Raw genomic sequence first — 26,515 nt, 5'->3', positions numbered from 1 at the left:
TTTTAATTATGCAATAATATTCTAAGATGCGTGAAATACATCTTCCACATTTAAGTTACTTTTTTGCGATCGAGTGATCAATTGATTACATTTTACGCAAGTTCAGGGAGCTAACTAAATATTTTATACAAGTTCAGGGGGCTATCGGGACACTTTGAAAGTTCAGAGGGTCAATCAACCTTTTTGGACAAGTTCAGGGGGCAAATTATGTATTAAGCCTAGAAAAAAAAAATCTTACTTTGTAAAAAAAAAAAAAAAAACAAAGTAAGCAATCAATAATATATTACAAAATAATTTAATAAATAATTATATACTCTTCTATCATTAATTACTTCATGTTTCATAATACTTGATCAATTAATACATTAAATATTTAATTTGTTACATGTTACTTAAAAAAACTAATAAAGTAGAATCGAGCTTTTTACTAAAACTAGATTTAAGCCCGTGCATTGCACGGGATGTACAAATTTATTATACCTAACAAAATTATATTAATAATACATTTTAAGTAACTATAAATTTTTTATATAGAAAATTAAGGTGGGGGAATTTTTTTTAATTTTTTACTATGTATGAATTCATGATAATATTAAGAGATAAGTATCAAATTTAACCCAATCACTTTTGAAAATTACAGATTTATCCTTAATTTTTGAAACAGTACAATTTTATCCTTAAAGTTTACAATCAAGATCAATTTTATCTCTGCATAACAAATAATTTGTACAAATTGATTGACCATTATTTAAATGTCTAAAAGGCACCCATCTAAAATTGCTAACAAAGTTACAAATTTTATCATAATGTCAATAACTAATTTAACCACAAAAAGTTGACCAAATGTTTACCATGTCCAAACATAGTTATAAGTAACCTATCAAAATGCATGAAATTCTTTCAAGTAATTGACAACGTTGTTTAAAATGTTCAATATAACAATTAAAATTACAGTCAAAACAATCTATTCAAATAAACTATTATGCAGAAGTAAAATTGATCTTGATTAGAAATAAAATTTTATCATTTCATTCAGACAAAGGCTATCCCTAATGTTAATAATATTCTACCAAAAAGAAGTTCATTATTCAAATTACCAATAGAAACCATATTTCACTTAGAATGTAAAATTCGTGATGCAAGTATATAATTATTTAACAATCTTCATGGATTATATTTTCTTTTCATGGTTATATTTTCTATAATATTGGCTTCTTGATGTCTCTATAAGATAAATCAATTAGTTTGATACACACAAATAAAATATTAAAGTGGAACTTCCCATTCAACGTTTTGTAATCTATGAAAACCTTACTGAACATATAAGTTGGAAGAAGTAAATAATAAGACAACTAATATAGTGAGCAAAATATACTATTGTATCTATGTGTGAATATCATACTATTAAAACTTTAATAAATATACAATTAACATTCCTTCTCTTAATTGTTTTTATCAGTGGTGTAGCCTAAATAATGAGTACCTAAAAGACAAACCAAATTAATGAAGAACATGATACTGAGAAACAGAATTATAGGTTGCATAACAAACCAAAATAATAAAACACATATACGTAAATTGAAAGTTTTGCTCTAAACAGTACAAAATTTGCTCGCTAAATGTTTTTGCACTTTTGACTTTCATCCAGCTGTGACTTTGATCAAGATGTTGTGGAGGGAGCGTTGATGAAAAAATACGCTCAACCACAAAGATCCACAACATGTCCTTGTATTTAACATAAAAGGAACATAGAACGACTTAAATAATCAACTACATAAAAGGAACATGTCCTTGTTTCAAAGCAATTCATCAACTATACTTAAAGCCAGTTTTGGGCAGTTCTTCAACTGTACTCAAAGCCGAACCAATATTATTTTGACTCGAATTACTTCCAGATAATATAATATGCAAGGAAAATAACAGGTGAAGAAAAATCCATTTAGACACCAGATATTGAACCTTGTTGGATGGTAGTTATAAGTACTTACTCTGTCTGAACATCCAGATATCCTTGGTCTAGAAAAAATCATAGTCCACCAGACCCTATTTAAGTATATGCTTATGTTAATAAAACATCGAAAAAAGAAAAACTAATTGTAGACACGTATTGAAAAAAAGACATGGACTAAGGCTGTCAAGACTTTGACCCATAACCATGAACACTCGAATAAGGAGAAATTCTGTAATACTCCCGGAACAACACGCCCAGGCAGTTGCTTCAATAAAAAAAATAACAAACTTTTTTTTGGCTTCATCCTGATTAGGGGTTGCTTTATCCAGCTTTCATATTCCATCTACAAAATCAGTCAATAAGCCCAAAAATGACATTCAATATTGCATAATCACTTAGCAAAGCAAGAGAAACTTGCTTGAATGTCATACCTTCCCATATTCATTATAGAAACTGAGAAGACAACCAAAACAATCAAAGCTAGTAAACAAACCAAAAGAGGCAGGCACGAATGACTTACCTCTGGGGGAGAAGGACAATCTCTAGAATTAATTTCCCATGGAAGACATAAAACCAACAAACATCTAGAGAAATATTGATTGATATTCAGTAGGAGATTCTGGAATTTTAATAAAGCAAAAGGGAATAGAGGAACCTATTGAATTTCTGGAATTTCTCCCATAAACAGTTGTTGTCTGTAAATGCCACATGCATAACACCATTCTGAAATGTTTTTGTTGAAAATGAAGCTAAATAAAACAGAAATTAATCAAGCAAAGATCAAAACAAGGATTTGTTAACAAAGTTCGGCAGTTTTGAATTGCCTACGTCTCCGGGAGCGATGAGCGGTTTTCTTATTGATCGTGTAACTGAAAGATACATTTTTTTTTACATGTATTTATAATGCGTGATACAAATTGCCGAAATACCCCTGTACCATACCGCGGGGCTCTGCCCCCGCACCCCCGGCCCACTAAGCCTAGCATGTCAATGTCGTTCTGCTCGATGACCACTCCAGCATAAGCCCCTTTGATAAAATGAGCCATATACAACAGTTTTCAAGCTTTTTCAGTCATCCAGGAAACCTCATGCCTCCAAGGCAGAACTGATCTTTGATAATTGCAACAAAATGTCTTGATATTTATGGCTAGTAAAAATACTAAGAAAATACAGCAAAATAATAGAGTAACGAATTGAACTTACTATGATTTGCGAAGTTTATAGGAAGCTTTCTCAATCTGGTTTCCGCTGCAAACATAATTTAGGAGCTGAAAGATATACCTAAAGGCATGAAATTAAGGAGCTGAAAGATAAACTACATGATAATATGACCACGGAAATTGCAAAAATATGAGATTTGAATATTTTCATCATTAAAAGAATATAAGAGTTAGAAATTACATTCTCATCTGTTTCTTCATAGAGTATCTAAGCAATTGTATTTCTCATTTTGGGTTAAACTTTTCTGGTCTAAAAACAAAACTATGTCATAAGATCAAATATCTATCTGGAGGTCACATTATTGTTATTGCCTTCAATTTTTGTCTAAACAACAAAACAAAGCAAAACTTAACCGTGCTATGAATCAGCTTATGAAATACCTGCTGATTACATACAGCTCTAATTTGTTTGACAACTCAAAAAACATCCTTGCATATAAACAATAAGGGACGCCACTGTTAGCCTCACTAAGAGAAATAGAAGAGAAAGAAGCAGAACAAAACTGAGCTGCAATACTGCATAATCTTTTGTATGTTCATAAATAGGGATAGTTGTGTCCACAATAGTTCAGTTATTATGTTTCATATAATCCATTTAAAATGGCAAGCCAAATAATAAGATACTTACAATCTGTCAGCAAATGATCTTCGGTGGAGGTAAAGGTCAATGGTATTTCAACTTCAAAAATCCCCCAAAGTGAGCATGTAGATATCTGTACCTGAAGAAAAAAATGCTTTGAAACAATGTCCATAGTTTCAAAGGAAAATGCTTAAAATAAGTCCCATAACAGCAGCCTGTCACCGCCATCTACAATAGAACATTAGAAACTTCAATTTTACGGTGATACCTGGGAGAACAAAAGTATCAACTACAACAGCTCCGAAATTGCTATTTAGTGATAGGAAAGTCTTCTCGTACATGGCTTATAAGAATAAGAATGAAGGACGAACGGATGAGAGCAGCCGCCGGCCGGTTACCAAGCCATTTAAGAGCAGCCATGAAACTGCAGTTAATATTTAATTCATTCATAAACTGCCGATGGTTTCAACGGTAAAGAGGAAAATGAAAAACATGAGACTTACCGTCAGACTTGACAGAATCTGAAGCAACCAAACCTCGAGATCTCGACATGGGGAACGAAATTAGATATCCAAGCTTGATTACGATGATAATGAAATGAGTTGAAAAGACGAATTTGAGGAAGGTGATTTGGTTTTTGCGAATTGGCGGATTGGCGGATCAGTCTAGGACGTGTGAGAGAGAGGCGGTTCTAAAGGAAGTTTCAATCAGTTTATAGACGTGTGAGAGAGAGGCGGTTCTAAGAGGGTAGGTAGAGTAGTTAAGGATTTCAATGAGGAGAATTGACAAAAACCCACAAGTAGCTCTTCACATTGTGTGGTTTGATATTGGCATTCTTGCTCTTCTTCTTTACAACAACCACCATATAGACTATATTTCTCGATTTCCTGCCTAGTAATGTACCAATCAATAAAAGTTCATCTAAAATGGGCTACACATAATATGATTAACGATGAATACTTTTGCAGAAGAATCATTTCCCTTTACATTTTGCTCAAATACATTCTCAAGAATGGTGGGATTTGATAAAGTTAGAGGAAGAAAAAACATAGAAGGAAAGCAAAATCTGAGCATGATGAGTGGAAGTGATTAAAAAAAAAGAGAAATAAATCTACCTGTAAGATTGATGCTTGCTATAACCCGTGTCAGGAGCATATCAACTATAATTAATTACACGTTCAGATTATCTGCCATTAGACGGATAATATTAAGGATAATGCATTATAAGATTAAAAATTTGAGTGAAACATCACCTTTAGCTTGATGAGGAACTAAGGTTCTTGAGGCCATTTTCTGACATATAGACCGGATGTCCTTAAATTGAGTATTTCTTTGAATTTATATATATTTGAAGTAAAAATGAAAAGCTCAATGTCATTTATCGAAAACCAACCTGCAAAAATGAAAAGCTCAATGTCATATTTATCTATTAAATATCTGAAACAAAAATCTACGGAAAACAAAATTGTGAAAAAAAGAGGCACCAAACAGAAGATTATCATGGTTTAAACAGAGAGGTGAAGAAGTGAGGCAAAAACAGATATTCTGAAGAAGCCAGACTGGTAAAGAACCTAAATCCGGCCACCACCAGCCACCACACAAAGGAAATAACCACAGCAAAAATCGAAAACCAAGAAAAGAGGGGCTCATGAAACAGGACATACAGGCGCTAATAGAAGAAGCCAGACTGGTAAAGATACCGACGGAAAGAGAGAGCGGCAGCATAAGCCGGACTGGAGACGCAAATGAGAGCAGATGAATTAAAACGCGATGGAGAGTGGAGAGCTTAATATTTGAAGAAGCAGTTGAGGGAGAGAGAAGCAATTGATCAGATGAATTAAAACGCTATGGAGAGTGGAGAGCTTAATATTTGAAGAAGCAGTTGAGGGAGAGAGAAGCAATTGAAAATGATATTTGGGTGAGGGAAGAAGAAGGGAGAGCGAAGCAGTTGAAAATGAGGGCTGAAAAAGCGGAGAAAGTGAACCGTGTAAAAGGAGGTGTGAAAGGCGATATTTAACACAAAAAGTTAAAATATTACTAAAAATATAAGAAAATTACACATCAGCTTGGAGTGAATAAGGGAATGACAAATCAGCAACCTAAGTTCCTACTTTTAGTATATTAAATAGATTTTATGTATTAATTTTTTAAATTTTTTTAATAAAATTTAATTTTATTAATTAGGATATACAATTATTCAATTTATATTTTATTTAATCAATCATTAAAGGGTAAATTACACCCATGGCCACTGAACTTTAGTTATTTTAACATTGTGATCACTGAACTTCAATTCTTAACGGTATGGTCTTGAACTTTACATTTTTTAACAGCAGTGGCCACTCAACGTCTCAAAACGATCGTTGACAGTCTCAAAATAAAAAATTCGAAGAGTTAATGATAGTATAAGAAACTTTAATTTTTGAAATTTTTCGTTTTGAGGTCATTTAAGTGTTGTTTGGTTAGAAGAGAAAGAGTGAATTTTTAGAGAGAGAAAGCTCCAAAAAAGTGTATGATTTTGGAAAATAAAAAAATATGGTTTCATGGTAAATATTGTTCTAAGCAACTTTAATTCTTGAATATTTATTTTCATTTTGAGGTCGTTAACTATCATTTTGAGGAGTTAGCTAAAGTTGAGTGGTCATTGATGTTAAAATGTGTAAAGTTCAGTGGACATGCCATTAAGAATTCAAATTCAGTGCCCATAATGTTAAAATTAGTAAAATTCAGTGGTCATAGGTGTAATTTACCCAATCATTAAATAATAAATTAAAAATTTAACATTACATAATTACAGACAATGCATAAAATAAATATTATAGAAATAATTTATTAATTATTATTTAAATTAAAATATTGGGTTGTTATAAATTTAATTATTTTTAATTGAAAATATAATACAACACCTAAATAACCTCAAACATAAGAAGTTGAACAATTAAAGTTGTTTAAAGGTATTATATCCATTTAGGTCCCTAAACTAAAGCTTCAAAATCAATTAGGACCTAAACTATTAAAATCATCAATTAGATCCCTGAACTAAGCAAAAATCATCAATGGAGTCTCTATCCTATTCTAAAATCGGAAACTGTGACTATTTGATATAGACTGTAATAATATCTGTGTTGATTCAAAATGAGTTTGAGAAAGAAGGTATGAAATTGTTCAACCGAATGATTTTTGATGAGGCCTCAATTGAAGATTTTGTTTAGAATGAGGACTCAGTTGATGATTTTTAGCTAGTCCAGAGACCTGATTGATGATTTTGATAGTTTAGGGTTCTAATTAACTTTGAAACCATAGTTTAGGGACCCAAATGGATGTTATGCCTTGTTTAAAATATCATTTAACTCTTAAAAATTTTCATTTCAAAGTCGTTATCGGTCAAATTCTAACAAAGTGAACTTAAATGCAAACTTTTGCAAACCACAAGGCTGCATTTACAAAAAAAAAAAAAAAAAAAAATAGCACAAATACTCATCTGCAAATCAGTAAAATCACATAGCATCTATATATAATTAACCCTATTTAAAAATATTACCATGTCTTCCTATATTTTTTAAAGTGAATAGCAACATAGGTATATCATAAAATTACATGAAGCTCAAAAATACGACAAGAAATCAACAACTTGATTAGGTGATGAAACAAAAGTTTGCAGGTTGGATTATACTAACCGGATGATGAATCCAATAATTTTTATCTCTATATTTCACACCTGGCATATGAGAAGGTAAGATTGTCAATTTCCGACACGAAATCCGCTTAACACTATTCATTTGATACGATTTTTGTTTAACCTGTTTTGTGGCACCACTAATTGAGAATCCAAGTACTAAATTATTTGACATCAACTTGTGGTGAATAGAATAAATTCTATATTTTAATTTTCTTTTTTCAAAGCATCAGAATACTTTGATGTAAAAGTAAAAAAAAAAAAAAATTATTTTCACTTGTCATCTTCATTTACACTAAACATTACAAGAAAATATATAATCGTAGCATATAAATATTTTATTGACGAATAATATATAATCTATTATGAGCATAGAATCAGAAATGACTTTATTCGTGCAAAAACTAACAACTTAATAATTAGAGTTGGTAAAAAGTAAACGACACAAAATCAACATGTAATTTTAATGTTTAGATTTAGTTTAATGGATAATGTATCATTTTTTAGTTGGCACGTAAATTTTTAGGTTGAGTTAGGATTAACATACTAATTGAAAATGATGCGAAATGACACAAATTTGACATGTTAATTAAAAAATAATACGAAATGATATGAATATTTAAAATTATTATTATATTTCCTGGTGCTAACCTTCTACAGAGAACTCTTACTATACAACGTGCGTAATGTACCAGACCAATCAAAAAAGAGATTTATACCAATTCATGAAAGATGATTGATGTTAAAAAAAAATAAAACATGTACAAATGATATTATTTGATTGGACAGATGTATTACACTGAGAATATAATAGAATTGATCCGATCCTATATTGCTATAAACACATACACCACCTCAAAAGGATAATATTAAACTTTTGCATGGTTAGTATTAACATATTAATAAAAATCATCAATCAGGTCCATAAAAGTGGTATTTCTTACTCCTTTATAGTGCAAAATTAATAGGGCTTATTTCAAATGAGTTTGAAAATATATATTTTTTAATATCAACTTTTTTATTTTGTGTTTATTACAATAATATTGTATTATAATAATTAGATAATTAAAATTTAACTAGCAAAAAAAGTTGAAAAGAGAAAGAATGAATAAAAGATACAAATAACAAGAACATTAATATAAGCAAGTTAAATACATTATATATACGGATAAGGTACCAAAATAAGCCTATGGTTTTTGTAAAAATATCAATTTAGGTTCCACGTACAAAATAGCACCAATATAGGTTTAACGTTTAAAAAAGAGTATCAATTTAGGTATCAATAACAGATTGTAAGGGGTGAGAAATACCACTTTTGTGGAGTTAAGGGGGTAAATAGGACATTCTATGAGTTGGAGGGATAAATGGACAGATTGAGGAGGTGAGAAATACCACTTTTATGGAGTTAATGAGATAAATAGGACATTCTATGAGTTAGGAGGGTAAAATGACCAATTTGGACAAGTTAAGAGGACCGGGAGAACATTAGGCCTAAAAAAATACATAAAATATTTAAAAATAATATCGTATCTTTTTATATTTTTAAGAGAGCTTAATACATCATTTGCCTTTTGAACTTGTTCAAAAAGTTTGATTATGTCTCTGAACTTTCGAAGTGTCTCGATAGCCTCCTAAACTTGCATAAAATGTAATTAAACACTCGGTTGCAAAAAAATAAGTTAAATGTGGAAGATATATTTACGTCTTTAAAAAAGTAAAACGGTTAAGATCGGGTATACGATTCTAATATTAGAGAAGTCAAATTTTATAGTTGAGCAAATAAAAATGTCCTTTTTAGTCTATTTTATGAATTACAGTATGTAATAACAATCTAAGACGTGTACTTCCGCATTTAACTTACTTTTTTTTTTGTAACCGAATGGTTAATTGATTACATTTTACGCAATTTCAGCAGGATAAATGAATATTTTAGTTCATGGGCTATCGAAACATTTTGAAAGTTTAAAGGGTCAATCAAGTTTTGTGGACAAATTTAGGAGACAAATGACGTATTAAGCCTTTTAAAAGTCATGTTAGTATAATAGTATATGTACATAGTAAAATTAGATTACATGTGACGCAAAAATACGACACAAAATTGACATTAACCCGATTATAGCACTAACTCTAAATTCAGAGGAATAATTACCACCTCTATATAAGTTAATAGAGCAATTAATGAATCAGCAAAAAATGGGAGACAACCATGGTAGCAGTAGCAGCAACAACCTTCAACTGAAAGAGGGTGATCATATATTTCGGAAGAGTGGATTATACTCTCACCATGGTTAGTCTATTTGGGGGTTTTAATTAATTCAATGTGTTCCATTAAAGTGTCTGATGCTATCTAATGCACCCGATCCCATCAGAACTTTAAATTTAAACGTGCTTGGACGAGAGTAGTACTAACCTGAGTGAAATCTTGCAGGAATATACGCAGGCGATGTGGGAGGAGTGAAGTATGTAATTCACTACACCTCGACAGCAGATAAAATATGTGTGCGGTCCAGAGCTGAGAAAAGTGACTGTTTAGTGTGTGGATTCAAAGGGAATAATCAGCAGCTTGGTGTTGTTAAAACATGCCTTGCTTGCTTCCTCGTAGATGGCTCCGTCAATGTCAAATGGCACCGTAATTCAAAACCATGTCATGAAGTATTGAAGCTTGCTGAACAACTGCTGAAACATGGGTTCGGTGACTATGATCTTGTTTCCAACAACTGTGAACACTTTGCTAATTTCTGCAAAACGGGAGATCGTAGTAGTGATCAGGTGGAACAAGTGTTCGAGTTGCTTCGACCCATCCCCTGGGAAGGCGTTTATGAACATTTTGATTCGTATCATTCATTCACAAGCGAGTAAATTATACCAAAGGTACCATTTTATTACAAAAATATACTTCGAGTAAAGATGATTGTACAATTAAGTACTTTTCACCTATCCATCAATGCGAGTTTGACTATTTTTACCAAATAAATGGACCCACTACACTAACTACTCTAAAAAGACCACTTCTATTTCTCTCTAAAAAGATGGAATGTTATTAGCACAAGAGAGGAAGAGAGACCCAATTTTTAATTAAAAATAGTCAAACACTCGCATTGACTAGTAAGTGATCGGTTAAAAGTATTAGATTGTCCAATCAGCTATACTTAAAGATATACTTTTGAAATAAAATGAAATTTAGATACTATGAACTATAATAAAGTTTAAGTACCACGGTGCAATTTACTCATTCACAAACTAGTAAAAGTTGCACTAGAATTCCTCTAAGGTGTTCATTTCAACAAATGTTACGTTTTAAATGTCTAGTCCTAGCCGACAAGTGCATTAAATATTTCTCGTTGACTTGTTTATGAGAATGAAAATAAACTTATGTTTAAAGTATCTTTAAGAGACTCTTAATCCACTCATTAAAAATAATAAAAAATAATTGACTCTTTAGTGATTTGAAGAGTGACTAAAACATATCATCTCCAACAATATTCTTCGCATTCACTTTTTATTTATTATTTTATTATTAAATTATTAATTATTGTTATACTTACCAATAGTAGGAGGAGGAAGACTCCTCAATAATAAATTATTTATAAAAAATGAAATAAAGAGGACATTAAGGGGGCGTTTGGTTCACAAGGGGTAAGGGAAAAAGAATCAAGAAAGGGAAACTAAAGGAAAGGAAATGAATAATCATTAATTCCCCTATGTGTTTGGATATGCTTAGGAAAGAGAATCGGGGTAAAGGGAATCCAATTCCCTACAAGGACTGAGGTAATAGGCTTAACCTAAAGTGAGGTAAACTCATAATCTAAAATGGGTAAAGGGAATGAGTTTTTTTTTTTTTTTTAACAAACAAGAACAAATGGATGAAACACTTTCATTCTCATTCTCATTCCTAAAAACCCCGAACCAAACGCCCCCTAAGAGTGGAGAAAGACTCTCTATTAATAGAGATAATAGAAAGACACTTAGGCCATGTTCTTTTTGACTTAAATTCAGCATAATTAAGTTGAATTCAGTTCAGGTCAGCAGCATTCAATTCAGTTCAGTTCAGTTAATTTCAGTAATTATCATTATTTATTATAACTATAATTATTTATATATAATTTATTATTATTATTTATATATAATTTATACCCACAATACATGTTTTTTAAGGTTAATGCACACTAATTAAGAAATGTAATTAATTTTAAATAAAAAACTTTGTCACCCGTATTTTAATTGCATCCACTAGTAACTTTATCTATTCCGAAGATAAAAAGTCAATTTAAATAGGGGTATATTTGGTAAAAGTAAATTAATGTGCATAGATTGAAGCAAAATGTCATGTATTGTGGAACAAAAAAAATTCTCTAGAAAGACATGTATTGTGGAATGGGAGGAGTAATTACTATTATTTATTATAATTATTACTATTTATATATAATTTATTATTATTTAGTATAATTTATAATTTAGTATTATTTATATTTATCATTATTTGTTATAATTATAATTATTTATATATAATGTATTATTATTTATTATAATTTATATATAATTTATAATTTAGTATTATTTATATATAATTCATTAGTATTTATTATAATTATAATTATTTATATATAATTTAGTATTTATTATTATTTATATATAAATTCGTTATTATTTATTATAATTATAAATACTTATATATAATTTACAATTTATTATATACATAATATATAATTTTTATTATATTTTTATATGTAATATATCATTATATATATATATATCATTTATCATTAATAAATAATTATAATTATATATATATATATATATAATATATCATTATATATATAATTTGTTATAATTATAACTATTTTGTGCAATTCAATTAATTTCAGTAAAAAAAGAAATGGTCTTAGTGGTTTGAGGTGCTACTAAAAAGTTATTTGAATTGATTTTAACTCTTCCTATTCAAATTTTAATTTAAAAGTTAAACTAAGAGGTTGTTGGAGATGCACTTATTTATATATATATATATATATATATATAAGAGAGATCAGGTGTGACACGTTTCTTATGGTGTGACAAGCCTTATTGTGTGACAATGGCCAATTTTGTAATTAACCAAGGAATGAGACAAATTTGTAAATAAAAGGAAAGAGAAAATTGTTTTATTTCTTTTTTTTTAAATGCATTTTTCCGATTTTTCCAACCTCGTTTTTCAAAAAAATTTATACCGTTGGACTCGTCTTAATTAGACGGTCATTTTAAGATCCCAGAAGCTCAGGTAAAAAAAATTTCAGTGAATAGAATCCGGCGATTTGTTTTTCTGTGAGAAAACAATACCCAAAAAATTTTCAAAAATTTTCAGAAAATGTAAAACATTATTCTGAGAAACTTTAATTATTGACTCAAAGTGAGATTCCTTACGGTTTAGTCCCAAATCAACGGAATCCGGCGATTAGGTGAGCATTTTCCGACGAGAAAACAGAAAGTACCCAGAAAATTCGCAAAAAATTTCAAAACATGTAAAACATTATTTTGAGAAACTTTAATTCTTGGGTCGAAACAGGATTTCTTACGGTTTAGTTCCAATAAAACAATTTCCTTAATTTTATCAATTTTACATGCTTCAACAATTTATTGGGTCAAAACCGTAAGAAATCTCATTTTGAGCCAAAAATTAAAATTTCTTAAAATGATGTTTTACATATTTTAGAATTTTTTGATAATTTTCTGGGCACTTTTTGGTCTTACCTTTCAGAACTATGTGTTGCAATATTTTGTTGGAACAATATAATTATTCTGTTGGAACAATATAATTATTCTGTTGGAAGAATATAAGAATTAGAATTGTTTTCTAAATAATATAACTAATATAAATTTGAAGATATTATATTAAATACTAAGAAACAAAAATGAAATTGAAGACATAGATAATAAAATTGATTTGGAACAATTGGTAAACTGATTTATTATGTTGGAACAATATATGTATTATGCTGGAATAATATAACTATTTTGTTAGAAAAATTGGTACGCTGATTTATTCTGTTGGAACAATATAAGTATTATGTTGGAACAAATGATATACTGATTTGGAACAATTTCGTACATTGTTGGAACAATGTAAGTATGACAAAAAATATGCCCAGAAAATTATCAAAAAATTTCAAAACATGTAAAACATCATTTTAAGAAAGTTTAATTCTTGGCTCAAAATGAGATTCCTTACGGTTTTGACCCAACAAATTGTTGAAGCATGTAAAATGGATAAAATTAAGGAACAAGTTTTATTGGGACTAAACCGTAAGAAATCTTACTTCGTCCCAAGAATTAAAATTTCTCAGAATAATGTTTTACATTTTTTGAATTTTTTTGAGAATTTTCTGGGCACTTTTTATTCACCAGAAAACGCCCACCCGGATTCCGTTCACCAGAATTTTTTTTACTTGTGCTTCATGGATCTTAAAATGACCGTCTAATTTAGACGAGTCTAATAGTATAAAAATTTCCGAAAAACGAGGTTAGAAATATTGGAAAAATGTATTTTAAAGAAAAGAAATAAAATAATTTTCTCTATCCTATCTTTCTTTTTATTTAAAAATTTGTCACCTTGCCATTTTCAATTATCATTAAAACTACGTAGTTTTGTTATGTCACACAATAAGCGCATTGTCACACCCTAACCCCTTGTCACACTGGATCTCACCCATATATATATATATATATATATATATATATATATATATATATATAAAAGCAAAAGTTGAGTTGCATTCATTTGCAACCATGAACATTTTGAGATTCTCAATATCATTCTATTCAATATATTATTTGTGTTTCTGAATTCACACATATGAAGTCTCTATTATAGACGAGCAAGTTAGCATGAATATCAGACTCAATATCATAAACAGAAGAATAAAAAATACTAAATCAAACAATCTGGAGATGAGACAGAAGTCGGGACACACACATATGGTGATTTAAGGTGACAAGCATCATATTGGTCATCCCCCTCTCGCAACAGTAGGTACCCCTTAGAGCAACAAACCACCAACTTATAAACTCTTCTTACAAGTATTAAGTTTTCAATGTGGAATTCTTATTACGTATTTCATCCCATATGAGACTTTAGTGAGTATATAAATAAGGATTTAGACACTTAATCAAAAAAATTCAGTCCCAAACTTGGGCCAAGCCCAATACCACATTTTTATGATGGACGGACTAATTAGTTAGTTCTCTCAAGGTTAGCTAATATGTTTTTGAAAATAGAAAACTAACTAATATAACATACATCATGGGTATTGCTAAATACCGCAACCAAATTCCTTATCACTGCATCCATTGGACAATTTTCCCCTTGGCATAAAAAATTTCCCGAAATTGGAAAAATAAATTTTTGAGAGAAAATTCAAAATTTAGCCTAAACGGATGCGGCATACCGTTCGATCCATGGCGGGAACGGATGCCGCATCTGTTCCCACCATGGATCGAGCGGTATGCCGCATCTGTTCCCGCTATGAGTCGAACGGTATGCCACATCCGTTCCCACCATGGGTCGAGCGATACGTCGCATCCGTTCCCTCCATAGGTCGAACGGTATGCCGCATCCGTTTAGGCAAATTTTGAAATATGCAAAATCGTAAAATTTTTAGTGACGAAAAATACTAAATCATTCAATTTTTTATGACGAAAAATGAAAAATTCTCCTATTTTTTGTGACGAAAAATGTAAAATCGTCATGAAAAATATGTATTATTTTCATGAGTTCTTTGATAAAAAGATGTAAATCTTAATGTTTTCGACTTGTAATCATCCATTTTCGGGGTTCGGATTGTCACACATCAATTATTTTCATAATTTCAATTATTGTTGTTCGGATTTATAATTTTGGAGAGAGAATTTTCAGTTTTTGATCAAAATTATGAGAAGGGCAAAAAAGTCCAAAAGAGGCGGTGATAAGAAATTTGGTTGCGGTATTTAGCAGTTGACTACATAAATTTATAGATTAATAAATTATTTATCCAAAAAAAACTAATAATTATGTGAAAATTATTATAATAGAGAATTCAAAAGAAGAATTTTTAAATACACACAAGTCTGAATTATTATACATTTTTCAGTTTTTGTTTATATTGTTATTAGATTGCGTACTATTTATTTCTAATGTTTAGAAATTTAAAGAATTTTATATATTATAATCATTCAGCAATACATTTAATATGGCATTTCGCATGTTATAATCATAATAATATTGACTTGCAAGGTTTCCTAATGGTTGGTGTTAGGGTGTTCAAACTTGATTTTGATTTGGATGGATTATAATAGAAATTACATCAAAAAATCACATTTCAGATTAATTTTATAATTAAACTAGCTGATGTTTTGTATTTTTATCAAAAATCAAAATTTTATTATGCTTTTGTCAAATATAACCAGTTGCTTTTTTTTCAGTTTGTCTATAGAATTTCTCCTCTTTTCTTTGTCTTCTTTTTCTATCGATTTTAATTTGCAGTGCATAAAACTAAAATCTTTAAACCTACAGTTTAATAAGGAAAATCAGTATATAACCATAATAACAATCAGATAATGTCTAAATTTTTTTAACAAGTGAGTTACATATAACTAACCCTTAATTTTAACCCAACCCATGTAAAGATTTTCTTTTTATATAGATGGGTTAGGTTATGATAAATTGTATGAATTTTTTTAATGGGTTGGATGGTTTATTATATATTTAATGTGAATTGTAATACATAACAAAGAACTTTAGAAGTTCAGAAACTGCATCAAGGCTTTTAAAAAGGAAAAAGAAAAGGATCTTATCTATCCTCTTCAGATCGCCATAAATTGGAAAACCCATTCTCTAAAACTTAAAGGTCGGCATCGGACAGTTTGCACACCGAACACAAACTCAGAGAAAACTTCTTAAATTAGAAATAGATCACAATGAGGAAACTTAGGAAATAGACAAGGTAGATTAAGTGCAAAAAGAAAAGAGATGAAAATGGAATCTAAAAACAGTATTTGGGAATCCTATGGCTAACCTACTAAATAGCACACAACAGCTAATATATGTAACTTGCAACCAAGAATCTAACAAAATGCAAAATACAACATTACATGTCTGAATCTAATTATTTAGACTCACCTAAGGATCAATACATTACCTCAATGATTACCCAAACTCAATTCAAAAACTTCTGTCTAGTAACCGTAATTTGTGCCATAAACTGAACCATACCCACCTGCATGTCCTGGATTTGAAGGAGGCGACGCATAAACAGAACCATGTGCTGCATATGGATTATATCCTTGGTCTGCTGAACCACCTGTCGGTGCCTGTGCTGGTGCTGCAGCTGCCGCTGCAGCTTCAGCCATGAAATTCTGCAGCACAAAGGATATCATATGAGAAGAGTACTTCAAAATCTTCAATCAATTATAACCCTCGATTTTTTTCTATTGTAAACAGATACAAATATATGTATGTAACAGATGATAAATATATAAATTCTGCAACGCCATGTTTGAATGCACCAAAAAGTTGTCTAAATGTTTTCCTCACGTGATAAGACAGATATGGGAGAACTTTCTTGCTAAATCAATTTGAGCTAATGGAACCAGCTCATTCATACAAGATCTATAGTTGCACCTAATTATTCTCTTTTCTACCATCACTTTTAAATCAAACATATATCAATAGACTTTATATGTAAAGTTTGCAGTACAATCCATCACAATCCAACTTATTATTTCAAAGATAAAATATAATCAACAGCATAATGCCAAACTTTACTAGCAATTGAGCATTTTACAATTAACAGTACATCTACTACCAATTGGAGGTTTATGCACATCTACTAGCAATCAAACATTTTGCACAATCAGTGGTACGTATATGCAAATAAGATTTCTTTTCCTTTTTTATATATATAATTATGCAAAAGGGATTTCATAACAATGGGAAAAAGAACAAATAAGTATGGTTAGATTATTGCCTGTATCAGCTGCTGAGCTGTTTGAACTTGGGAAGCAGTTCCACTGATTTCAACTGTCATCTCCCCAGGAGCACCTCTAGTTTCTTGTATAGTAACAGTAGCTCCACTGGCACGACGAATGTAGCTTATACTTGCACCAGCAGCGCCAATGACAGCATCAGCAAAAGATAATGGGATTTGCATTTGTTGTGTAACCTGCAAGAAACATAAAAATCTTAATTTCCTGACTTCCAGAATTATGTCTTAAAAAAAAGTTCACATGGCATGAAAGTGTGGAAAAAACTACACAATACTAATAACTCAATGTCCGACAAAAACCACAAGCCAGGCCCCAGAAAATGACAACCATATTAAATAGATAAATGAGCATTGAACTATCTTTCAGCTCCAAGTGTAAAAAAGAACTCATAGTGCCACTAATTCAACCTGAGCTAAAAAGTACTAGTTGTATATCACTTGATCAACAATGCTTTACCAGAAAGAAAAAACGAAGTTGTTGTAATATAACCTGTGTGATCATCGAAGGTGCTGTTTGCGAATTTGATGAGGCATGCATGTTCATGGGAGCTTCTCTTCCATAGGCTGATATGCCTTGATGAGGTTGCTTTTCCATTGGAGGTGGCAAATCAGGAGGAGGATAGTAATTCTCCATTTGCCGTGGAGGTGGCATATACTGAGGATTTGCTCCATAACCAGGGCCTCCGCCGGCATTTGGTGGAAGACCTTGAGGTGGACCCCATGATTGATGAGGTGGCATATGCTCTATCTGTGGATTTGAATTCTGCATCTGCTAATACAACTTATATAGATTAGTCTTCCACCTTCTCATCCATGTATGCATAAAATCATCGTTTTTACTGAAGAAAGGTTTACCTGCATTTCAAATACAGGAATTATGCTTCGGTCAACTAGAAACTTCCTCAGATGAGATGCAATTAATTCCACTGCTTTGTGCACACCAGCTGGATCCCCCAATACTTCAACAACTCTATCTTCCTGGAGAGCAAAAACTGGAAGGTCTTCTGCACCAATTTTCCAGACCAATAGAATCAGACAAACTTACAATCATCAACTTGAACCAAAAAATGAAGAAAAAAGACAACAAGCAGAGCAAATATAGTTGTACCAATGTCAATAACACGGTTACGTGCACGACAACCAAAACAAAGATTGTAACTTTTGAGATTCTGACATGAGCAATAATCAAAAGCTCTCAAAAAACAGACAAAACAAATTCCTCAATAAGAAATGGAAATTCATGACAGAAGAAAATATATATTTAAACGATAAATTCAATTTCATACTATAAACTGAATTGGCGGTGTTTTGGAATATTCATGAAATTGAATTCATATTATCTTGGTAACAGACATTATCAGCAGTTTTTATGCAGAGGTAGAGAGCCAACAACTTTTATCATGGTGCATCAATGTCACCAACCAAAGTAACAATCAGAATAAGGAACAAAAAGAGTTGATGCAGAAAAGTTCATGCTGATGATGGAAAAGGTGAAGTGCATAAGCCTCAGAAATATACTTTCCTTTACCAAATACACACTAAATGAATGTTACAAAATAATCTACAATTTTTTTGAAACATGTAATACAAACAAAACCATCCAGTAAACAAACAAGTAAAAAAAAACACAACATCTGAAATCACAAGACAAGACCCATAATTAATAGCTCAATTTAAGAAACAAAGTTTTGTAGGGAAAACCTGATCCAAGAACTCTAACTACACAACTAGATGCTTCCTGAATGGATTTAACAGTTCCTCCTTGTTTTCCAATCAAACTTCCAGCTTGTGAGGCTGGTACTAGCAGCCTTGTTGAAACCTTATTTCCAGTGCCAGAGGGAACATGAGAAGAGTCACCATCCAAACCATCCACAACCCGTTTGTGGACTCTCAAGAGGCCATCCATGGCAGGAGGAAGAGAAGAATCAGGCTCCTCCTTGGCAGATACCATGACCTAAACAAGAGCAACATAATAACAATATTCAAGGAGGAAAGTACATATGCCAAAACAACAGACTAGACTAGGTACTCAACAAAGTAAAATGGAAGGAAGTAACATGGATATCAATGCAAATTTCAAATTGTGCAGGTTCACCTTCTCCTATTCCATTTTCTTCCCTAGATGATAACAAGCCTTTTATATCATCAAATTTGTTCCCATGTTTCCTCATCCAATCAACCGGTCGAGTTGATGACTTGGAAACAACCTATTACAATCCAGACTAATTTCATTCAGTGAGTTTTTGGTTTTATAACTTCCTCATTTAGCATCTCAATTTAAACATAGGATTTGGAATTTTGCTATTGACAAGGAACACAAGGTATTTATAAGATTTAGTATGTTAGTGTGATAAGTTAATCCAATCACTTTAGATGCTTTACTGTTTTATTATTATTATTAATATTAATATTAATTTATGTAGCATAAGGTGTTAAGCATTTCCATAATCCTGTAATGTTGATTTTAAAGGTTAGTTATATGGTGTTTACAACCTGCGGCAAGAAATCAACCATCCAGTTTCTGAAGTTACCAGAGCGAATGCAGAGCTTCTTGAAAAAGTTGTTTGTTCAAGGTGTCTTTTATTCAAGTCACTTTTCAGCACCTTGTAATGCAGAATGCTGATCCCTGCAATCTGGATCTTTGGTTCTTCAAATTTGGGGTCCTAATGATGATTGATTCCTTTAAAATTTGCGGACAGAACCTGCACAGATCATTTTTGTTATTGCAATAAAATGAATTCTGTCATTTTTCTGGATTTTTCCTGATTAGCCTTCCTCTTTTGTCTCCTTTCAATAACACTCTTCTACAGCAAGGGCTTTTTATGCTATATTATATATTTCCCATCACATATTACCTCCCCACCACAAATTGGAGGAATCCCAAGTGCCTCGCAAGATGGGATCAACTTACCAATACAGTCCTCGAACCAATCCAGATCCCAACAAGTAAAAAGAATACTTTCTCTGGCTACAACACTAAATTTAAATGGTAATAGACTGTCAGAATTATATTGGCTCAAAGAATTCTCTCTTAATATCACTAACAGCAGCACAGCCTACATCCAGAATTTTACATCTATTGTATCTAGATGATCTTCAAGAGAAAAATTCACCTGAATTTGATATCTACTGCCTAAACCACAGACCAATTTCTCCAACATTCTTATATAGCTAATTATCAAGTTATATGGATTTGAATTTTGAGTTTAAACTGATGTTACAAATAGCTTATAAATATGTCGAATGATTAGAAAAGAAATTCCTCTTACTCCAGGTTATCTTTACAGCTCAAGGAAATTTCTACTGTAATCCTTTTTGTCAACTTTTCCTTTCTTTTAACATAATGTATTTTTGTCGTGTTCAACACTAAGGCACTGTTTGACAACTAAAATAATTATTGAAAATGAATGCATGCCTTTTTTATTCAAGTGGGTTTGATACCAACCACTTAAAATCATCAATTAAGTTAAATTCACTTAAATTGGCAAGTAAAAAAATTTAACTTAATAGTTAAAGTTGACCATTACCAATAATAAAAACTTAATACCATTAAATTCAATACTTTATTTTAAGGATATATCAAACAGTTGCATCATTTAATAGTTTCAGCATTTATAATATTCAACACCTAAAATTCAATACTTTTTAACATTTAATTGTAGTTTTATCAAACAGCACCTAAGTCAACTTTTTCTATCACGAATCTTTTGCTGAAAAGAAACCACAAGCAATCCAGATTCTCAAACATGAACATTTCACTAGACTTATAATAAAGTTGGCAACTGCACACAGCCAGAAAAATACATACACAAGTAACAATTTTTTTTCAAGCCATATAAATTATCCAACATGCTTCAATTATTTGGGGGCAAGACAGAAAATTTACAAGAACTGTCGTATATGAATCAAGTATATGATGAGAAGTCAACAGCAAAAAACTATCAGTTCTCCCCTACCAACTTAATCTGCATTAACAATTAAATTATGCAGATAAAGAAAGTATAAACTTACAGCTCTTTCCGTCGTTCCTGGAGGACCATCCAGTATCTTAATGCGAGCTCTTGTTTCCTCAACTATTTTCTTAATAAACTCCCCTTTCCGTCCAATTATACTACCAACCTTTTGTGCTGGAACCAACATTCGGAACACACTCTCCCCAGGCCATCCAGGCCACTTCTTTTCACCACCTCCAGCAACAGTATCCTCACCATGCCCATGTCTTTCTTGGGCATGAAAATTTTCAGGAATTGGATCGGCAGCAAGCTCTATATTATGTTCTATGGCATGATCCATATTTTGATCTATGGCATTCTCCACATCCTGTTCTATGACATGCTCCACGTTATGCTCTACAACCTCACCATGATCTGTAGCATGAATCAACTCCGAATCAACAGTATTATCCATGGCCTGATCAACACCATGATCAACAACAGGATCAGCATCATGATCATCGCCAGGATCTACACCATCATCAACAACATGATCTAGGCCATGATCAACAGTAGATTCCAATCCATGGTCAACACTAAGATTGTTTTCCATTTCATCCACACCATGCTCACCAATGGTTTCGTCAACTTCTGTCATCACTGCTATTCTAAAAGAATAAATACAAACCATGTCAATCATATTAGTCTAGAAAAATGAAATGCACTTGTAGTATCAAACCAAATGTGATTCTACTTTGAGATTGAACAACAATAGAGAACCCCCAAAGAAAACCATCAATTAAAAATTTGGTTCAATTCAAGTCATCATTTTTCTAATAACACGGTGCTACACACCATCAAACAGAAAAGCAACCAAAAGCCAAACATGAGATGTCTCAGATGAGCTACATGAAAAGAGGATGCAATAGACTGTTTCCCTTTCAAGAAATTTCTCAAATCCAAACACTAGGATTAACTTAAATCTGTGATGCACGGAAACGTTTGGGGTGCTGCGTTTCAGCGTTTCCCAGAGATGTGGGAAACAGAAACACCCGGAAACTGATATGAAACATTTCCGGGCCATTTCTGCAATTAAAGAAAAATTTGAAACGCTTTTCCAAACTCAGAGACAGTTTCACTGAACTGAAAACTCAAAATTCCTATTGCCAATTGTATTCAACTACGATTAGGAATGAAAAATTGAAACGTCTTATTCAATCCAAAATTCTCAAATCTACTTCTATTTAAACACCTTACCACTTCTTTCTCCTATGAATTACTGAATCTTCTTTTGGGTGAGATAAAAACCTTGAAATCTTCAGGCTTCAGAAAAACGCAGGTATATGAACATACGTGCATTGAGCAGTTGCTGCTGAAAATTATTTGTGAATTGATAATCCTGAATTTCCTTATCCACACGCATCGAACTCTCTTCATTTTTCTGATCTCTCTTTTTTTTCTTCTTCAATGTTGAGTATTGAGACTGATTTTCTTTTTTAAATCTGATTATGTAAACTTATGTTGAGTATTTAGATATTTTAGACTTAAGAGTTTTTATTTGAAAGACCCAAGGCACATACATGGTGCCACATATTGTTATTGGCAGCATAAAAGTAATAAGTTTTTGTATTTCTTGAATTATAAATTTCTACACATTGGATTGCACTGATATAATAATTGTTTATATTCCTTGGATTTGGTATTTTTTAAATTATGCTTTTTAATATTTATAAATATGCCCCTATATTTTTAATATTTACACATTTTCGCCACATTTCCATTTCCGTTTCCGTGCATCATAGACCTAAATACATAATCCACAACTGTGAAAGCTCAAGCATCACCTGACTTGTTTCAAACTTTTACTTTTAAGTACCATGGGCACTCAGTTCTAGTTTCCATCTTGCAGAAGATCTTTCTAGCAGAGAACTACAACCGCTGGGGAAATCCTTAATATGACTTAAAACAATAATTTGAGAGCTTAATGTGACAAGAAATAATAGTTCCAGAATTTAACAGAACATTGCTCAAAATAGAAATTGAAGAGCTCAAAATGACTTAAGATGAGAGTCGAAAGAACACAATAGAAATTTGAAAGCTCAATAGATCAAATTGATCCAGAGCTATATAACGGGTTTCCTAATGAAAAATCACTGAGTTCAAAAATAAAGTTTGGTCTTAAAATACTTCAAACTCATACGACATTTCAGCGCGCATACAGTATATACCTCAAAAACATTTAAAAATCAAGTTCTATCATTTGAATCCTTCATTTATTAACTACTCCAGCACAAATCTATATCTGTAGTCAATTATCTATATTAATGAGGAAAACAAAGTAAATGGCATTCAAAACCTTGACCTTTATTCTTAGAATATACTTAGAACGATTTAACTTGAAAGGAGAGAGACATGAGTGACTGAAGACCCAGACCTCTACATGAGCATGAAGTAAACCTCAATTTTCAGTGATACAGTATATATACCTCAAACTCCTACTTCTACTGTGTCTTTTCTTCATTCCACTAAATAACATACTAGTCCAAGTTTCTACATGCAGTAACAATTGAATGAGAGACCCCTACTTCTTTTTTCCTTAAGAAAACTCAAACAAGTACTACCATAGCATCAAGAAAACACATTCAACCCAGTACCCTGCAACTGAATTTATAGCTCAACAAGCTCAACCATAATTAATAAGCTGAAAGGACAAAGGAATGTAATAGACGACAAAGCAAAAACTATTCAGTTCATATGAAGCCAGATACTGTAATATATAAGAAAAATTATAATTGCAGTCATATAATTACAAATCTCAAATTGCAGCAACAAAAAAGAAAGGCAAACAATAACCGAAAACACAAAACCCTAATTTCCATCCCCAAGCTGACTCTAGAAACTACTCTCGGATGTAAGAATCTCCACTTAGGAAGAAACCCTTAACGGGTAGAAGTTACAAACGCTAAATATCCACCCAGTAAGCATAACAAACAACCAAATAAACGAAAAACCAAATAATAATAATAATAATAATGGAAGGAACCGATTGAAGCAAGTAAGCATAACAAAGAACGCCAACAACAAAAAAGTAAAAATAGTAATAATGGAACGAACGCATTGAAGCCTAAAACAAAAGAACGATAAAGTGGCAAGAAATAGAAAAATCTAGGAAAGAAGAAATAGGAAGAACTTACGTGGAATGGAAGGGGAGGTAAGCAAGTTAGGGTTGGATTTGGGGGATAGCGAGCTTCGAGGGTTTATAGCCTCCAGTGGGATACAATTAGATAGATGAAGTGATGGAAGATTTTGGGTGGTGAAATTGCAATATGATCCCTCTCGTTTTTGGACTAGCAAATTTCAAGTGGATGGGCCTATGCTGGCCTGCCAACTTAACCTTGTTTCTCTTTTCTTTCTTGATGGACAACCTTGTGAATTGATAACCATTAACGTGAATTAAAGGTTGTTGGTATTCTGAGACCCATTTTCCCACCATTAGCCATCCGAAAGCATAAAAATGCCCTTTCAGATGTTGGGGTAGGAAATTGAGTTATTTTTTTTTGCTACTGGCGTGATTGCCAAACGTCTCACCACCTTGTGAGGCGTGATGTCCTTACGCTCCTGGTAATTTTTTTTAAAATTTAATTTAAATTAAAACATGTAACAATAATATAAGTTGATAAATAAATTAAATTTAAACACATAATAATAATATAAGTTGATAAATAAATTAAATTAAAACACGTAACAATAATATAAGTTGACAAATAAATATTGTCAATTAAAACACAAATTCATATACATCAATGTAATCTATTCCAAACTGCTCTCCTGTCAGCATAAATATTGTCCAAGTGTTGAATACTCGGATCATGATATCTATGCCATTGGACGGGAATGGGTGGGACTGGAAATCCAAGTCTTAAATAAAGATGTATGTAGTGTTTGTAACTCCTCAAATGACAATTTCTCGCTCCGGTCTTCATCGTTTGAACGCATCGGCAGTATAGTACAACATCCTAACCATGGCTCAGTAAAAAGGAATATCGTTGCATTCAAAACAGATGCAGCAGCATATAAGTCATCCGGACTCACCATCCAGTGGGACTCACCACACCCCGCTCTTGGCCATCTAATACGCGTGAGTGCACCATCTATTCGGTTCCAGAACACTGCCTCATACAGATCACGGTGGGCCCGCGTCTCATTTTCTATTAGTGTTCTTACCAGCTTTCCACTCCTCTTGATTATTTGTTATGGTGTCGGCTAAAACAGGAAACCCACAGTTACCATCTAATACAACATCTAGGTATCCAGTAATAAATGGTACGATGAGTCCCTGGACCCTATGCAAATGATAGTATCTGCTGATATCCGCATTAAATCTGGCTGCAAATATGAATATATGAATTTCGTCAGTGATAATATATTTACTTTCACATTAACTTATTTATTACGAAAATAATAAATACCCGGCATCTCACTGTCATGTACAGAGGACGATGAGCTTCGGCCTCGACTATGACTACTCCTCGAAGTAGAAGACCGAGCACGACCACGTGCACTCTGACTATACTCCCATGCACTCAGATTGCGCTTCGTAAATGAACTCCCATTTGGTCTACCCCTAACTATATCTTTGACCTCGGGTTCTTTATAACTGCCTTGATCTGGGTTAATTTGATCATGGATGTAGACAGATATGCCACGCACCATTGCAGGATCTAACTTGTCAACCTTTTTCCATAAGAGAGTGAAAAACCCGGTGATCCTCGGACCCATCGCCCAATAAGGGAGCAGTAGCTGGTATGTCACTCAAACCATCAAAAGCAAGAGTTCTCCAAAAAGGATGGATGCGGTCCACACTAATTGGCGTATTCGAATCCATATGTTTTTTTATTTCACATGCACAAGGAATACCATGAGTCATGGGCAACACACACCCGCAATTGCTAAACACATCCACACTCAACCCGAGCATACGCACCCACTCATCATATAGCAGACGCAAATCGTAATGTGAAACATGTAAGTCAAGGTAACTGGAAGGAAATCCATAGTGGGGCACCGTAGATCTTCGTCTCGAGTCCTCAAGTGAGTATCTGGTTATATACAATAAAACATTAAAAAACTAATTTATTACAATTAAAAAGATTAAATTTAATAA

The 26,515-nt window shown here is 32.1% G+C and overlaps 1 protein-coding gene and 2 long non-coding RNA genes across 10 annotated transcripts; 1 reads left to right on the top strand and 2 right to left on the bottom strand.

Moving 5' to 3' along the window:
- Positions 1 to 722: 722 nt before the first annotated feature.
- LOC136206716 (uncharacterized) lies at positions 723 to 5,709 on the bottom strand. Of its 7 annotated transcripts, none has more exons than XR_010676395.1 (7): positions 5,416 to 5,709; positions 5,005 to 5,144; positions 4,867 to 4,938; positions 4,255 to 4,642; positions 4,020 to 4,175; positions 2,472 to 3,890; positions 723 to 2,294 (listed from the first exon to the last, which is right to left on the bottom strand). It is a non-coding gene; the product is annotated as an uncharacterized lncRNA (long non-coding RNA). The 7 variants fall into 7 exon arrangements; XR_010676394.1 differs by having other exon boundaries at positions 725 to 1,483; positions 1,989 to 3,890; XR_010676397.1 differs by lacking the exon at positions 723 to 2,294 and having other exon boundaries at positions 2,661 to 3,600; positions 3,800 to 3,890.
- Positions 5,710 to 9,576: 3,867 nt separating this feature from the next.
- On the top strand, positions 9,577 to 10,811 carry LOC136205298 (uncharacterized). Its single transcript, XR_010675887.1, has 2 exons — positions 9,577 to 9,714; positions 9,856 to 10,811. It is a non-coding gene; the product is annotated as an uncharacterized lncRNA (long non-coding RNA).
- Positions 10,812 to 16,362: 5,551 nt separating this feature from the next.
- LOC136205473 (flowering locus K homology domain) lies at positions 16,363 to 24,693 on the bottom strand. 2 transcript variants are annotated; one of them, XM_065996078.1, is made up of 7 exons: positions 24,546 to 24,693; positions 21,431 to 22,019; positions 19,121 to 19,373; positions 18,275 to 18,423; positions 17,910 to 18,188; positions 17,402 to 17,596; positions 16,363 to 16,790 (listed from the first exon to the last, which is right to left on the bottom strand). In XM_065996078.1, exons 2-7 carry the CDS (start codon positions 22,007 to 22,009, stop codon positions 16,611 to 16,613), a joined length of 1,635 nt encoding a protein of 544 aa, XP_065852150.1. In that variant the 5' UTR covers positions 22,010 to 22,019; positions 24,546 to 24,693; the 3' UTR covers positions 16,363 to 16,610. The 2 variants fall into 2 exon arrangements, with proteins under 2 accessions (XP_065852150.1, XP_065852151.1); XM_065996079.1 differs by having other exon boundaries at positions 18,275 to 18,420.
- Positions 24,694 to 26,515: the final 1,822 nt, after the last annotated feature.

The sequence above is a fragment of the Euphorbia lathyris genome, chromosome 9 (assembly GCF_963576675.1).
Source record: "Euphorbia lathyris chromosome 9, ddEupLath1.1, whole genome shotgun sequence".
Classification (NCBI taxonomy): Eukaryota; Viridiplantae; Streptophyta; class Magnoliopsida; order Malpighiales; family Euphorbiaceae; genus Euphorbia; species Euphorbia lathyris.
Note: the sequence above shows the minus strand (reverse complement) of the source record. Positions and strands in the feature narration are given on the sequence as shown.